Source organism: Epinephelus fuscoguttatus, linkage group LG15 (assembly GCF_011397635.1).
Source record: "Epinephelus fuscoguttatus linkage group LG15, E.fuscoguttatus.final_Chr_v1".
Classification (NCBI taxonomy): Eukaryota; Metazoa; Chordata; class Actinopteri; order Perciformes; family Serranidae; genus Epinephelus; species Epinephelus fuscoguttatus.
In genome coordinates this window covers 24,275,280-24,292,126 of record NC_064766.1, presented here as the reverse complement: position 1 = coordinate 24,292,126, position 16,847 = coordinate 24,275,280, and the positions used below count along the sequence as shown (strand labels likewise).

The 16,847-nt window shown below is 42.3% G+C and overlaps 1 protein-coding gene across 3 annotated transcripts in view; it reads left to right on the top strand.

The window, feature by feature from the left end:
* The window catches only part of LOC125901730 (cAMP-specific 3',5'-cyclic phosphodiesterase 4B-like), a 97,249-nt gene that overhangs the window by 70,893 nt on the left and 9,509 nt on the right, over positions 1 to 16,847 (top strand). For all 3 annotated transcript variants that reach the window (XM_049597598.1, XM_049597599.1, XM_049597600.1), the window contains one exon: positions 10,126 to 10,238. In XM_049597598.1, coding sequence (XP_049453555.1) covers positions 10,126 to 10,238 — 113 coding nt within the window. The remainder of the gene's footprint in view (positions 1 to 10,125; positions 10,239 to 16,847) is intronic.

Sequence of the window (16,847 nt, the reverse complement as noted above, 5' to 3'; positions counted from 1 at the left end):
GGCTAACGTTACCCACCTTTTTTTAACCGGTTTAATGATAGAGTCGAGCAGTTTTGGTGTTGGTGTGTGACTGTTTAACAGCTCGTGTTGGATGTGTTAGCTGTTAGCTGCTTGGACCATGTTCATCTTTGAACAGTATAATCCCAGTGTCATTTATCCAGTCGTATATTCAGTAAGCTACATCCCAAACACATGCATTTTTCTTCTAAAACACTTCTGTATGAGTATAACTTCTTGGGCAAGTGCATGTATTTGAACTCTGCTCATGCATTTCATTCCAAACAAACCTGCACGTTCCTCGTCCGTAACCTGGTAAGACCATCCTGATAACTTGAGCTCAACATTCTGCATCGCTCTCTGTATCAGTCTGGCTCAGCTGCTGCTCCAGACACTTTCAGTGAGCGGGGGTACTCGCCTTGGTAGACAGACTTCTTCAGCCAATCAGCGCAACAAAACACCAGTGAACATTTTCTATATCACCAGTGAAACCAGTTGATAAATCAAGCTTTGCCATATCCAGGAGTACAACCTCTTGTTCTTGTTTAATTGTTGTTATTGACTCTATTTCTGCAATTACTTCACTTATTGCTGTGTTTACTACCCTGACATTAGCTGGATCTTCTTGTGTTTCAAATACATGGGCCAGACGTGGCCGTTAAACAGGCCGGCTCTAGTTCCTAGAGCACCTCCACTTCTTGCATTCTTGGGATGAAAATAAAGTGACATTGGTTCAGCAATTCGACAAAAGGTGTGCAGGTGTAAAGCAGAAAGCCCTCCACAATAAGGATGTGAGTCTCCCCCTCCTCATGGTCCGACTTCAGGATCATCTCAGTATCCAGGGTGCTGCCGTTACTGTTCTGCAAGCTGCAGCCTGCATCTTGCGTCCTCAACTACAACGCAGTCCCCTGAAGTGTTCGGGATGGCACTGAGTCCAGACTGTACAGAAAGCAAAACCGAAGGTTGAGCTCATGTCATCAGGATGGTCTCACCAGGCTAACTCTTCTGTATTTGAGACGTTTTAAAAAGTAAGGTTTTAGAAGTCACTGAGCATACGACTGGATAAATGGGACTTGGATTGTACTGCACGAGTTGTGTGACTTTGTTAACGTGTGTTTTGATATAGTTTCGCTGTTGTTAAACGTGGACCCCTATGACTTCAATTCATCAAGAATTTTCTCAGTTTTTGGATTCTTCGTTTACCAGGAAGGCTTCAAGCAAAATAAAGTTTTTTGTCACAAATTCAACATAACATGGTGTGAGTAGTCGATATACAAATGGTCATTTGGGGGGTGAAGTATTCCTTTAAGACCCTGTTGTTTGTGCAGGAGACAGGCTTTTAAATGACATTACTGATGATGAAGTATACTTCCTTACATAAAAGTAATGAACAAGCAGATGAGTGATGAGTGGATGGACACACAGACAGACACCTGACCACAAACTGACGGCCAGAACAAATTTGACCCGTCATTTTCAGTCTGGGCAGCCAGCTCTGCTCCTGTCTGCAGCAGTTACTCTGCTCCGCAGCAGCAATCCATGTCAGGTTTTCCAGGCTCGCAGCCAGACGAGAGGATCCGGAGAGCTGGAAGCATGCAGCCTGGTTAAGTATTTGAATTATGTCATTGACGTCAGTACAGTCATAAACCTTGCTGCGGCCCATCCCTCGGGCTGGCCCGTGCCAACACAGCTCCATGGTGCATTGTGAAGGAGTTGTCAAACAGGCCCGGATGAGCTGTGTGTGTGTTTGTATAACTGTTGAAGCCTTTTGTTTTGATAGGTGAGGAGATTATGCCGCTGTTATAAACTATAAAAAGACATAATCAGTCCTGAAGGTTGTTTGTGAGAAGAGTGCGGTTTCGGGGCTGGACCTACGGTAAATGTCCACCACACCACACCACAGGTTCCCTAGAAGTTATTTCCTTTGAACATCACACCCTTCATCTATATCACAATATATAAAGTGTGTCACACAGATGTCACCTATTTTATTGAGGTATCACGTTAACACACCTTGTTTACAACTTTCTTTATTGTTCTGACAAAAGTTAAAAAACAAACAATATATTTCGCTGCACTTTACTTTTTATTTGTTTTTGTGTATTTTGCATTGTTTCTGTTATTGTAGTTTTTGTATTTTATCTTGTGAAGCACTTTGTGAGCCCTCTCTGTGAGAAGTGCTATATAAATAAATTTTACTTACTTACTTACTTACAGAATATACACACTAAAGCACGCACTTACATGAATATATAACAAATAAATTAAACCTTATTTTAAAATTATGCATAACAGCATATGGAAAAACAGCATGTTAAAATTAGGAGGCATTTATTCAATAATTTTGAAACAGTGTACATGATGCAAATTATGAAAGAGCAAAGTTTTAAAGAGTTAAAAGTGAAATCTGCTTTGCAAGACTGATCAAATTTAAGATCTGCAGTCTTACTGCTTTTTTCCACCAGGTGTGGACGGAGTTGCCTGTTCACCTGTGTGCATTAGATAACTCCTCTGTGTTGCTATCTGATTGAACAAACATTTGGAGAAGTGCCGGTAACTTGAGAAAATTGGATCCAGGAGGAAAAATACCCATGTTTGTGTGTCTAAGTGAATAATGAGAACAACAATTTTGATACTGCTCCAGTATTGAGTAAGAGCGCCGAGGTCGGCAGCTGCAAAGCAGACTGCAATGAAGCCTCTCGGGGGCATTTGTGTACCGTCAATTTACGTCTACTAAAAGTGTTCCTTTTTGCAACAGAGAGGTTTAGATAATTATTCTAAGTGTCTGACAACATTATGGAAAGGATCCCAACAGAGAGAGAACACTTTTGTTAAAGAGTAAGATCCTTTTTGTTTAACCGGAAACATCCCCCAAATTGCTATCATGAAAAACACATTTAAATTGCTCCATTTAAATTAGGGGTAAAAAATCGATACAGCATAGTATCGCAATTTTGTATTGTTATACAGACGCACATTATAGATCATTTTTTATCGTCTAAGTTACAAATATTTACAATATTGGAGGTTGGAGGTTGGAGGTTTTGGTAGCTTACTTGAATAACAAAATTAATTGGTTATTTCTTCCATTAGATACATTTTGCTATAATAAAAATAATTGAAGTGAGATGAACAGACCAAAAACTTAACCTTATAAACCCCTTCGAATTCTGCAATTGAAATGGTCCCCCAGTGTCAACATTGGTGTTTTTTCATATCGCATATTACATTTACAATCTGTGCAGCCTCATACTCAGTTTCTGTACCCCTATGTTCACCTTTGGGGGTACCCCACCTATAAAGGGGTGTCTCCCAACTTACTTCTCCCCATTTGCTGTTGTACTCCATGGGAGAGGTAAGCTACATTGCTCTTGTAGTCATTTCCGTGTTTTAGCGCTGTTAAGATGTTTATAAGTTCATTTTATGCTAACATATTCCTGTGTCACTTAATTTGTGTATGGGGCTGGAGTTTATATGGTTGTATTTGATGGAGGATTCCGTTTTTACCTCTTGCTGTCAGAGTTGTCAGGAATAAACAGAGATTGCCGTTAAAGATATCCACGGTCTGGGCCTCTTCATATCAACACAATGCAGACAACACTAGAGTCCACCGGTTACACAGATGTAGAAACATTAACAAAATATTTCTTAACACTTTTTGAGATATGCTCATTTTTTTTTAGAACAAAGTGCAATGGCGTTGTGATAGATACATTATTCATACCTCTGGCGCCACAGCATCTTTCAGTGTGTAATGTAGTCTAATGATGTCATCATGAGCGTACAGCATGATGATGCAGAAGACCGAAGCCCTGGCTTTCTGTTGCGAACAGAAATGCTCTAGCTATTATGTTTTTTTTTTTAATTTTAGATCATATACAGTAGACAAAACAGTCTCCAGTGGCCGTTACAGGAAAATTCTGTCATAATTATGGCAAAATGCCATGTTTGCACCGCACTGAAGGTGAAGTTATGTAAGGGAGACTTCTGCAAAGAAAATAAATGCTCTGTCTACTATGGTTGGTATTTTAGATCAAGAACAAAGATTTCCTGAAGCCGTCCACAGGAAATCCATTTTTAAAGGGTTAAATAAACACAAATATTGACAAAGTTTTGCTTTGAAGACATAATTTGCAGTTGAAAAAGGGCAATACAACACAAAATATATTATGGAAATGCTCAGCATATACACTAGCAAAGCAGTTAAAATCGCAATAATATCATATCGTGACTCAGGTATCGCGATAAAATCGTATCGTGGGGCCTCTGGTGATTCCAGCCCCTGATTTAAATAAACAAAAATTTTATCATCGTAAAACACACGTCATTTAAAGTCAACAGGAACAAAAGAAAACGTCTTGTTTCATCTTTCCACTGTTCCAACAATCAACAACTTTGGTTTGGTTGAAATAAAAAAAATACTAAAATTACTGTTTAATATGATTTCAGGGCTGTTTCTGGTTAAACAAAAAGGATCTTACTCTTTATTAAAAAAGTCTGTGTCTGTCGGGATCCTTTCCATTATGTTGTCAGATACTTAAAATAACAATTTGAGCCTGTCAGTGGCAAAAACAAGCACTTTTAGTGGATGTAAATTGAGGGTGCAAATGTCCTGAGTAAATACATTGCAGCCTGTTTCATCACTGCCAGCTGCAGCCCTCTCGCTCCATACTGGACAAATATAAAAAATGTTTCTCCCATTACTTAGACCAAACAACATGAGAAAAAAGGGTCCAGGTTGAAAACTACTGAAGTTACCCTTTAACATACTTTTCTCCTTTTCTTTCTCTTTCTCTTCGCCTTTTTTCTTCCTGTTTGTTTCCTCATGTCAAACTAATTTTCCCCTCCCTCCACTTGTGAATAAACTGACGTACATTGGGGATGATACACAGGTGATTCACAGTCTGCCCCCCCTCCCTTTTCTGTCTCAGCCCCACATGTAGCGCGAAGTCAAACACAAGCAGCACTGACTACGTGCACATATTGGTGTCAAAGTGTGTTTTCTCCTTCACAATGCGGTTAAGGTCAAGACGAGGAATGTGAGTGTTTGCGTACGCACAGATACCTCGGGGCTGTTTACACTTTAACTGACAGTGATGACTCAAGTCTTTTTCTTTGACCCTCTGTTGTCTCTGGTTCAATTATTTTATGAGAAGTCAAATTAGTATGAATAAACAAGACTTGAGCCATGTTAGTCACTGTGTTAGAGTCGGCCTCACCATGAAAACACAAATGCTTCATGAGAGCTGGCTTCACGTAAAGTCTGTAGGGCTTTTAACAAAGTTCAAATGTGCATTCATTGAAGAACTTAGGAACAGCTTCGACATACTGAAGTCTTTGAGTTTTTTGTTACTTTATATTTCTACTTCATTTCAGAGGGAAATATCATTATATTTCGTTTTGAGTACATGTATTTAATAGCTATAGTTACATCTAACAGGTCAAGATTTTACTTTACATGAAGAAAAAAAATGAAAATGGCATTGTCATAGATATTATAGACTGAAGTACCCAACAGCATATAGTTACATCATTCAAATGCTCTTTACATGTTACTGCATCAATAAATGTAATTTAGAAAATTAAATTTATATAATAATGTACCACCCTTCTGCACAATTGGATTTTTTTGATGGTTCTAGAGATCATCTTGCCAGATTTTCCTGTGGTATGAGATATGTTTAAAGTGTTTTTTAGGTATGCACCAATTGTGAAATTCTGGGTTGATACCTTTGTATAACATAACAATTTGGTCGATGTGGCATTATTGTGAAGTTTAAAACATTTGTTAGATTAGTAATGAAATGTAATAAGTTACATCACTTTGATAAGGTAATTAAAAAGTCACTTATTACATTTTTAACAGGGTAACTTGTAATTTGTAAACTTTACATTGCAAAAGTAACTTTTGTAATATATATCATAATTCCCCTCTAATTATTTTATTTTGCTGTGAAAACATCAACAAATCAAACAACTGAATTTATTCAAGTTTCTTACCGAAAACTAAATTTTACAAGATTACATTTAAAACATATCATGAGAACATTTTTATTTACCTCCGCCCAATACTCGTCTTGAATGGAGCCTGAACGCTTCATAATATGACAAGTGCAACCTCAGTTAGCTGTTAGTTCCGAACATTGGCTGCTAGCAGTTAACGTTTACGAGCTCTCCTTTTGCTGATTTCAACACAGATTTGTTGCTCACAGTGTAGCATTATCAGAGAAACAGCAGGGTGCATCCTGACGCGTCGATAGTGAGTTTACTGCACCCTTTTGTCCCAACACAATTTCTATTGTTCCTGGGATAATGGGACGCCGTTAGTCTTGAGCATTGTTTTTTAGCCTTTTTAGCCCAAAATTTGCGCCAAAGCAATTTGCAAGATTTTGAGAGTTGGGACTCTGGTTGTCTGGAACAAAACTTTTAGGGTGCTTTCACACCTGCCCTGTTTGGTTCGGTTAAATTGAACTCAAGTTTGTTTGCCCCCTAAGTGCGGTTCGTTTGGGCAGGTATTAACACAGCAATCACACTCAGGTGTGCAACAAAACAACCAGACCAAGACCTTCTTGAAGAGGTGGTCTCGGTCTGGTTACAAACAAACTCTGGTGCGGTTCGTTTGTGGTGAGAACGTGTTTCGACCTGGATCTGAACCAACTGCAGTCACATGACACATTGTTTGGGTTAAACATGAGCATGTTACAGTCCTGGAGGATTATTAATGTGCACCTCCTCCTGTACTGCCTTAATATGCACATTCAGCACATCCAATGCATCAAAACATTGTTTTCTAGTTGGAGCCGCGCCTCGTTTTCAAACTGTATGGTTTGACTAAAATGAACAATGACAGCAATATAGTCCACGATGAGCAGCGCTAAAATCAACCTGCGTAGTTGTCCCTCCATTGTGACATAGAAAGTGTCACATTTATCTTGTAAGTGTACTCTTCTTTAATGTTTTGTTTACTTCCTGGATTTTTCCTGCGTGGAAATTCTGACCAATCAAGAGCAGCTTTCTCGCTCAAGGCATTTGATCTGGTCCTCTTGTAAATGCTGCCGTGAGAACACGAACCAACTCTAGGCAATTATGCAACTTTCAGACCAAAGCAAGACAACTCTAGGTCTGAAAGCACCCTTAAATTCATTTCATGTCATATGTGTGGGGTTTCTCCCATCAACATCGATTAAGATTTAAAAAATCTTTCCGTGGTCTTTAATAAAGGATCTGAATACTTGTTCCAACCCTGGCTGTAGCTTATCAGTAGGTGGTATAATAGATGAGGCAGTCCAGTTCTGCACACCAAACCTCAGCCAGACAGCGAGGGAAACCAGTTTTGGGGGGTAGGTTGAGAGCACAGAGAGGGGCAGTGTGAGGTGGACGTGAGCGGAAGGTGTCTTGGGCGGGAATGGAGGTGGGGGGATGTTTGAGCCCAGCCCTGGTCGTTGGTGCAGTTGATGGCTCTCACAGAGGCCGGTTTGTGGCCCTATAGGGGAGAGAGCTGGAGGGAAGAGGGGGAGAGAGGGGAGGCAGACGGGGTCTGTCTGCACACTGAGGTCTGTTGTCCTTTCGGCAGCCTCCAGCATATGGCCAAAGCATTAGGACTCACCGAAGAAGAGAAAAAAAAAGGAGACTGAAAAAACAGGCTGGAAAAGTACCTCGCACTCTGTCTGGGAGCAGGTTTTTCAGACTCAAAGTGCGTCACGCCACCTTTGACTGGTGACATTGTGAAATGTCTGTCAGCCCATTTAGCGCTGTATTTATGATCAGCCAGAGGTGCTGATGGATTCAGCAGACCCATCTCCCCCTCCGGTGTGCGTGTGTGTGCATAGTTTGTTTTAATTACATTTGATTATAACGTGTGTCATGTTAGAGAAGCGTCCAGCTGTTGTCGTTTTTTGGAAACACAGCAGATGAACATGTGAAGTTCTGCTCCAGTGATCTTGCTGTAGGCTAGTGGCACGGAGCCAGACAGCAAAAGCAGTAAACTTAAGTCTACATCTGAGGGTTTTTACCGCCACACATTCTGAATCAGCCGCCAGCTTCAAAATGACCTGAATCCCGGTCATGCAGGCGGTTTGGATGAGCCAAGCCTTTGATGATTCCCGACTTCCCTGTTAAAATGTCTAACGTCTCTATATGCCCTCATTGGAGGGAATAGGGGCAGGATGTGGTTGCACCTTCTTGGCAACGTCTCCTGCTCCTATGGATCAAGACGGCCGCACGTTGGTGTATACCCAGTTTCAACAGCTCACCGCCTTGTGCATGAGCTGCTTTGATGCTTTACTTTCTGCTCTGTGTCACTGACTTTTACATGGCTTGGATGCCGGTGGTTCCTGTGAATAGTTTGAACCGCGGAGCTTGGCGTCCGGCGGCATATTGTAGCCAAGGGCTCTTTGAATTCACCAACCTGGAGCTCAAGTAAAGGAAAATTGGTCTGACCTGAGGAATGAGGCTAGTGCTAGCAGTCGTGCTCCTGCAATCTGAGGAGCCAGCAGCGTGATTTCTAAAAACCGCAGTCAAGCTTTAACGGGTGAAATCTGACTTTCCTTTGTGATTTAGAAGAGCTGCTGTCATCATGTTGTTCTGATATCTTTCAGTGGTGGGAGGTTTCCTTAACTGCACATATATCGTCTGAGATGTCATTGAAGTTCTTTGTTAAACACCGGTGGTTCAGCGTCTGTACGCCATCACTCTGCTTTGATGTGCTTTGATCCACTATATTGACGTAAATTGGGGAGCAGCACGCTGGCTGTCCTGTTGTGCTAAGCATATGGGGTAAATTTCTTCCATGTGTGAAGCCCTGTGAAGTAGAGATCAGTCTTTTCCATAGAAAAAGGAAGGAGGGGAGATCCAGATGCGCTCAGCGTTCACTCCCTCTGGGCACAAATTTGTTGAATCAACATTCTCCCTGGCATATCGGAGACTGAGGCTTCGTAATCTGTTTCCTCATGTGTTATCATCTCAGTGCATTTCTCATAAACTCCTTTTTTCCTCTCAAAAGCTTGTGCGCCTACCACATGTGAGTCATAGCTGCTAATGACAGAGCTATTTCATCGGATGACAGCTATGATTGTCCTTAGCAGTCACTCCGCCATGCAGTAATTCCGCTCCATGTTTTGTGTGAGTTCAGAGCCAAAGAGGAAGTGCTTTGGTTTCTTTGGCACACAGCGAGACCCCAGCCTGCAACCCCCCCTCCTAATTCAGGGAGTCAAAGTTTGCCTCTCGTGTTGCTTGTGCAAACAGAGAGTTTGGTGTTTGATATAATTTTTTTTCTCTCCCTCAGCGAGGTTCAGAGAGGAGAGAGCCAGTTTGTGAAGCATGGTGGTGTGGTGTGCTGCTGCTCCTGCAGTTCAGCAGAGTACAGCCTTGAAGTGGTCTGCATGTTTCAGAAAGGAAGTCATCAGGAGTTGGCGCGGCATCTTTGCACCAGTGATAAAGTCAAATAAGTTAATGTAGGTTTTTGACGCACATCCCTCCCTCCTGTTTCTCTTCCTCGTCCTCTCCTCCTGTGTTAATATATGAGATATCAGATATCATAAAGGAGGTGAAAAAAAGCAAAGCCAGTCTCTTTCACCAAAAGCCCCTCTTCAGGCAGTGTGTTTGTGTACTGTACCTGTATGTACACATCATTTGTATGTATTTAAATGAGGGGGGGGCTCACAGACACATCAACAGCAGGAGGCAGCAGACCGCCTCGTTTGCACGCCACTCGTTCAGCAGAGTGATACAGAGGAAAGGGGGGGATAAGCGAACTCGAGAGAGCCTGAGTGAGGGTGGGGGGAGCCAGACAGAGTGGGAGGGGGTTTGAAGAGCGCACGAGAGCGAGGGAACGAGGGGGTACGGAGAGAAAGAGACTACAGAGAGAGCGTCTGCAAACAGTAACTCTAGCCCCTCAGTTTGTCTGAGAGCACCTCAACTTTCTGAGGTGGCGGAGCAGTAACGAGATGAAGGAGCTGTGTGTACACACCTCCCCCTCTTCCTCTGCGTCTCCCGGATGTCCTGCTGGCCAGTCTTCTGTAAGATCAAGCCACGCCGGGACCCTTGGACCTCCACGCATGGTGTCGGGGGGCTCCGCTATGGACATGGATCCTCTCGGACCTGATTACGTGTCCATGTGTCTGTTGGCAGATGAGTCCTACCAGAAGCTGGCTATGGAGACCATGGAGGAGCTGGACTGGTGTCTGGACCAGTTGGAGACCATCCAGACCTACCGCTCTGTCAGCGACATGGCCTCCAATAAGGTAGGACGATTTCGCCTGCATATTCTTTTATATGTAAATGAAAAGAGTGCATTTGTGAAGTTGCAAGGAAGTTTTTGCATCCGTATGTCCAATGATGTAACTTCAAATATAAGTTAAATCTGATTGATGGGACTTTTGTTAATGAAATTGCAGTTGGTGATTTCCATCAGAGCTGCTTGTGCAAGATGCATTTCTCTTAAAAACAGAACAGTTTACTGTCATATTTTAGCTGAGGAGATTCATGTGCCATGTGTAGAGGGATCTTGGGTGAAGACAATTTTGTTAACTCGCATAGGAACCTTTTAATTTCCAAAGTGCAAGTTAAAAAAATTGAACACTGATATGCTCTCAGTAACTGATATTTCTGGTAACGTCTCACAGTGCAACCTAAACTCTAAATTTATGCATCACTGTGTCATTTCCTGCTCTATCCACTGAGATAGCGATCACCATAAGACCTCCCAGGCACACAGCACACAGCCACTATACAGTGTTATCTCTCCCAAACCAACATGAACAAAGATTTAGAGCATGATATGGAGCTTGTTATGATGGCCCGACTGACTGACTTGCTCTGTGTTGCAGTGTCACTTTGCACACTGTATGCAAAATGTAAATTGCTTTTCGCCACATTGACGCACTTGCAAAGTAACAGCCGTTCTGTGGTCGTGTCTGGGCTGGCCTCAACATTTTATGGATCTCTTGTTAAAAAAAAGTGATTGCTTTGTACACATGACGACGGACTTCCTGCTGTCTTTGAATAGCGTAATCACCTCTTCCATGGAAAGGGCTGCTCTGCCTCTGTTTCCTCAAACTACCTGCATGTTGCACAGTTGGGCTGAGCTTCAGATGTCTATGCAGTATGAATTAAGCTGCACCCAGATGAATTTGTCATTTACTTTTTAGAGCAGGGTGGATGTTGGCTCTGTTGTAACGTTGAGCATGTAAATGACTTGAAATTAGCTAACATATAAATTGAGTGGAGCAGTACTTTGAGCTGAATGCTAACTTTAGCCTGCTAACATGCTTTCAGTGGCAATTTTAACATGCTCATGTCTAGCAGTTTTAATGTTTACCATGTTCACTATCTTAATTTAGCATGTTAGCATGCTAGTATTTGCTAACCCGATGGAAACGTCATTGGCTTAGCAGATATTTAGTTGCCTGGGTCCAGACATGAAACAGCTGTTTTCCAGTGGAAATAAAAGACAACCAATGAGCGCCATGCGGACATTAACAATTAGCAAGTCAGCGCCACGGCGTGGGATTAGCGTCGTAGTTGTCAAGCTGTGCGCTGAAACCGTGGAGGAGTGAGCGCTTTGGACAGATAGACGCTGCTATTGAGGCATGTAACTAGCATGTTGGCATGGCTACGCCTCAGTGTTGACTTAAGATGATGTTAGATTCAGGCGGATATGTTGGTCTCTAGTGATTTGGCGGTAAATCGAATCCTCCTCCCCTGTGGAAATCAGTAAGAGTGGACACAATGTCAGACTGAAGATGGAAACGGAGTGTAACAGGTTGACAGTTCTGTCTGATATCGGTTGAGATATTTCGTTATTTAACAAAGTTTTAGCCAAATTCACATTTTGACAATGTCATTGATAATGTCTGCACCAAATTTCATAGCAATCCATCAAATAGTTGTTAAGAATTATTACTAAAAAAACAGAAATTTCAACCTCATGATGATACTGATAGGAAAAGTCGAGGATCACCAAAGTCGTTCCATCCTCTGGGCTGCGTGTGATTGTGCAAAACACAAGACAAATAGATGTTGCCATCACTGAAACCCTGATACCTTGGCTAAAAAGATAAGGTATCCATTTTCATCAATTGGCGTGACAGATTAGATAAATCTTACATGTTATTTTAAAGCTTTAAAGAGAAGTCAGCTTTCTGGTTCGGTTTAAGTGAATCAAAATAAACACATTGTGGTGTTTCAAGACAACACAAAGCAGCTATTTAGAACTAATTACTTCCCTTTGCTTTGATGCACTTTGATTTTCTCGTGCCTATTTAATTTGTGCAGAGCTCAACCAAATTGCTATACAGTGCACAGTATTACTCAACCCCCACGCAGACAGTGGAGACCGTATGGCGGCGTCGGATTATAAACACCCGGGGTGGTGTTGTCCATTTCCGTCTGTATTCTACACTGTGGTCTGAGGCAGGATTGGGATGGCGAGGGGTGTTGTCAGACCGTAACGGGTGACTGTGACCGTGACACCAGTTTCCTGTCTCTTTATTTCCCGTGCCCCTGCTGCCCCCTCTGCTCTGCTCCCTGGTTACCAGACAACAATAGTTGTGCTTTGACCATGCAGCCAGGTTGAGTCTTTACAGACAACCGCGTCACTGGGACTGTGAGAGACAATGAGCACAAGGCCCTGCAGGCGCACGGCAGCACAGCCGCTCAGTCAGGCAGGCCGGGCACATTGTTTGCCCTGAGTCAGAGTCCCCCCAGTATGACCCAGTACCAACTCAGAGCATTGTTGACCAATCGTTTTTTTGAAAGAAAGAATGGAGGTCAACAGTTTATGATGTTACAGTAAAGTGTACTGGATTGTTGTGCAATTGTTCAGGGACTGAAAGAAATCATTGATTGACCCACTCCCGTCTTTTTTTATTGCAAAATTGGTGACAAGTATGCACCGTTAAAGGAGCAGTGTGTGGGATTTAGTGCTATTTGGCAATGAGGACTACAGATTGCAACTAGCTGAAAATTCTGTGCCAAGCGGGAACTCTCAGTTAGGATTCCTTCAGTGTTGATTGTTCAGGAGGTTTTTACCGGAAGCTGAATTATCCACAGAGGTCTCTTCCTCTCCGAAACAAACAGACCAGGTGATTGAAACCAGTAAAAACACTGAATAGAGCAGTTTGACGTTACAAATCAGTGTTTCTCCAACTTGGTTTGGCATGTTGCAGATGGGCACTGGTCTAGCACCTGCTAACGTGTGCTCACCTTTTTCTCTTATAACTTAAGATCCAGACATTTAGTGGCATTTTAGCGGGAGCGGAATTATCCACAGAGGTCTCTTCCTTTCCATAACGAACCCAGTGATTTAAACCAGTAAAACACTGAATTAAGCAGTTTCACATTAAAAAAAATCTGTGTTTTTCCGACACTCCTCGTCTCAGAGGGGCTGCTAATTATGGCGGCAATTGCGAAAATGCAGATATCCCCATCTGGAGCTAATGTTTGGTTCGTCTGTTGTGGGCTATCCTAGAAACATGGCAGTGCAACATAGCGATCTCTGTAGACGAGGCCCACTCCCTATGACGATATAAACGGCTCATTCTAAGATAATGAAAACACAATGGTTATTTTTTTCATGATTATACACTAAAGCAGGTGTTTTTCAGGCCAAGGACTCCTCATCTAAAAGAAAGACGAAGCAGGGACCCCCTACTACATTTATTGTATAAAATTGAGTTGCGCATTAAACTGGGCCTACAGTAATGTGTTGGATGGCCCTACGAGCCATAGCCTTTTATAATGCATACAATAGTAAGCTATCAATTCACGAAAAGTTATAATTCATTGTGGCTCATAAGATTGTCCATAAACTTGGAATAATGATAAAGTTAGTTGGCCAATATGTTCAATACTATGTAACAGTTAGCTAACTAGTTCACCTCGCTGTTATGCCACACAGCAATTTAGCGTTAGCTAGCTAACATAATTGCACCAATTATACATTTTTTGAGAAAAGAAAACTTAAATGACCAAACAATAATTTGACAGCCCCCCTGCAGTGACTCTGACAACCCCCTGGATGGGATGGACCCCCCTTTTGAAGATCCAGGCACTAAAGGAAACATACTAATACATTATATTCCATTCCATAGCCCCCTAAATCCCACACACTGGACCTTTAATGCAGCATCCAGTGGCAGTCTTAGACTCTAGGGGGCCCCTTACAAAGAGGCCTATCGAGGCCCCTGATGGTTACACCTATTGTTGTATGTATGGTAGTTACAGCTGACGAACGGTATCCAGCTGTCATACAGGTCATAGGTTGTTTTGAGGCTGTGAAGGTGCATCTAATAGAGGTTTAAGGGGATTTATAGTTGCCTTTGCAAAATCTGCCAATATTCAGGGTTCCTGCAGATGTGTAAAAAGTCTTAAAAGGCTTTGAATTCATTTATCTAAAAAATAAAATCTTAATTGGTATTAAAATGTTTTATATAAATCTTTCAAAAGTCTTAAAAATGCCAAGACATGGAAAGTAGGATTTTAAGAAACGTGTTTTTTTCCCCCTGACATTCTGACAAATTTTGCAATAATTGGTAAAGATTTCCAAATGCCTCTCACATTAATGTCACAGAAAAGTGAAATTTTGTTTTATCTAAAATTCTTAAATTTTATTCTGAGTGACATTAAAAAGTCCCACTTTCTTTAAGCTGTAGGAACCCTCATAAGTGACCATCAGGGGCCCCTTTTTCCACATTTTCTGGGGGGCCCTCAAGTATTTGCCTGGATCCTCTCCTGACAGTGCACCCCTGGCAGCATCTGCAGGCTTCACTCCTGCCCAACACTTACATGACGTGATGTTTGACAAAGAGCCTGTTTCTTTTCGGAACCAGAGAGGATGTAATTGAACCCACGATCAAACCCAGGGTGTCTCCACTTTCAGCGTCCAAGGGCACAGGTGTATCCGGGGCTACGGGGACCACACACCCTGCTGACCGCCAGCCTGGTCGCTGTGACCTCAGAGCGGGGAGCTGCTCCCCTGCCCCTCCACTATCATTAGCCTCGCCACACTTCCATGCTGATGCTGGTGACGGCCTTGGACAAACACTGCCATCTGAATCCAGTTAGGGGAGCCCAGCGCTTTGCGGGTTAGCGTGCGAGCGAGCCCCCGAGCAGAGTAGGAAACTTTAACTCACGTGTGGTCACTTCGGCTTTGAAGCGCCGCCGTCTTCAGAGGGGAAAAAATGACAAAATTATTGAAACAGATGTAGCGGTGGGTCTGTAGCTGCAGCAGGGGTAATGGACATTAAATTATAGCGTTGTGATTTGGTTTGACTGAAAGGGTGGCGAGGAGATCAGACATGCTGCAGTAGTGATTATGGTGCCTAATTGTAATTAAAAAGGTTTACCTCTGTAATCTGCTGTTATCATGGAAAATAAACCAGAATGAGGACAGCTAATATGAAACCTGCTTATTTTCTAACCCTTTTCATACCTAGTTTTGATCAACACCTTCAAGGAACTGTGTCTGACATTACTAAACTCCAAAAACTCGCGAGGTATGATGTGTGTGTTGACACTGTAAACAGCCGCACAGGGGACAGAGGCAGCATTGGATAACTTTGGGCTTTGTCAGATTGCACAGTCGGGGTATTGCAATGTGAGGTCAAACTGTTCCCGACTGTGCAATCCAGTTTCTATCTCTGTTCTGTCTCAGTCAATGTCAAATTGTGCTGTGAGCCAACTTTTAAAGACTTTTCCCAAAGGAATGTCATAGGTGATTTTCCGCAACAGTACATCAGCTGACTGACTGCTGGACTTGTTAATCTGGGACTTTTCAGTGATGAGCTCAGGTATGTTAGTTGTTTGGTGCCTGAGGCCATGTTAGGAAGCAGGATGTCTACCCGTAAATGACCTCAGAGAATTACTCTATCAAGCAAAAGGGAAGTAGGTGGGGGCACATGCTCGGGCCTGTGTTGGAGGGAGGAGCTATCGACCTCTTGTTAGACTTTGTAGGCCAGTCAGTCAAGTCGGCATTATCGCTTTATGTTTCCTGCCTGACTCCACTTGTGAATAGAGAGAGGAAGCAGGCAGAGTCTGAGACGCACTGAGATAGAGTTGTAGCTTTTAAAACTTTTAAAGGATTTTCTTACAGTTGTGTTTTTTTTGTTAAGTGACAATGGGACTATGTTGTTCTGAAAAACAGAGGCAAAACCTTGGGATGCATACGGGTTGGAAGAAGGTGAGTTTGTTTTGGAGACGCTTAGATTGTGCTTCAGGGAGTGTGGGCTGCCATATGGAGAGTGTGATTTATCTAAGAATACATTATATCATTTTTTTAAAGGTAACTTCTCTTAAAAAAACATGCTGAAATGTTGAAGTAATTTCATTGAGATTTTCTTGTTTTGCTTGGTTGTTTTAGGATTCAGGTCAGTGAGGAAGTAGTTTGGTGACATATTTAGCTTAAAAAACATTTAACACTTACTTTCCTACTTAAAATTAGTTCAGGTGTTTTGGCTTACACCCAAACACACATTTACATTGCCATTTTGCGAGACAATACATCCAGTGTGCACCTATTTTGAATATTCAAACTTTACGAGGCATCAGCTCATCCTCTTCTGAGAACTAACCACATGTTTTTCTGAGTTTATGAAACTTCTCTAGGTTACCTAAGACGTGTGTGAGCACTCTGCCAACGTAATAGGATGTATGAGTGAGCAGCATACATTGAGTAATTATTGTCTTGAACACACTCACAGACATGTCACCACGCCGCAAGCATATGCCGGGCGTCTGAGCTAAACTGTATGACCTCGAGTGACTGCACTGTGGCTGTGCACGCCTCATTCATTTCCTAGAGGTCGCACAAATCCGCACATTTCCGCTCCTTTAAAGAATCAATTACAGGTTCC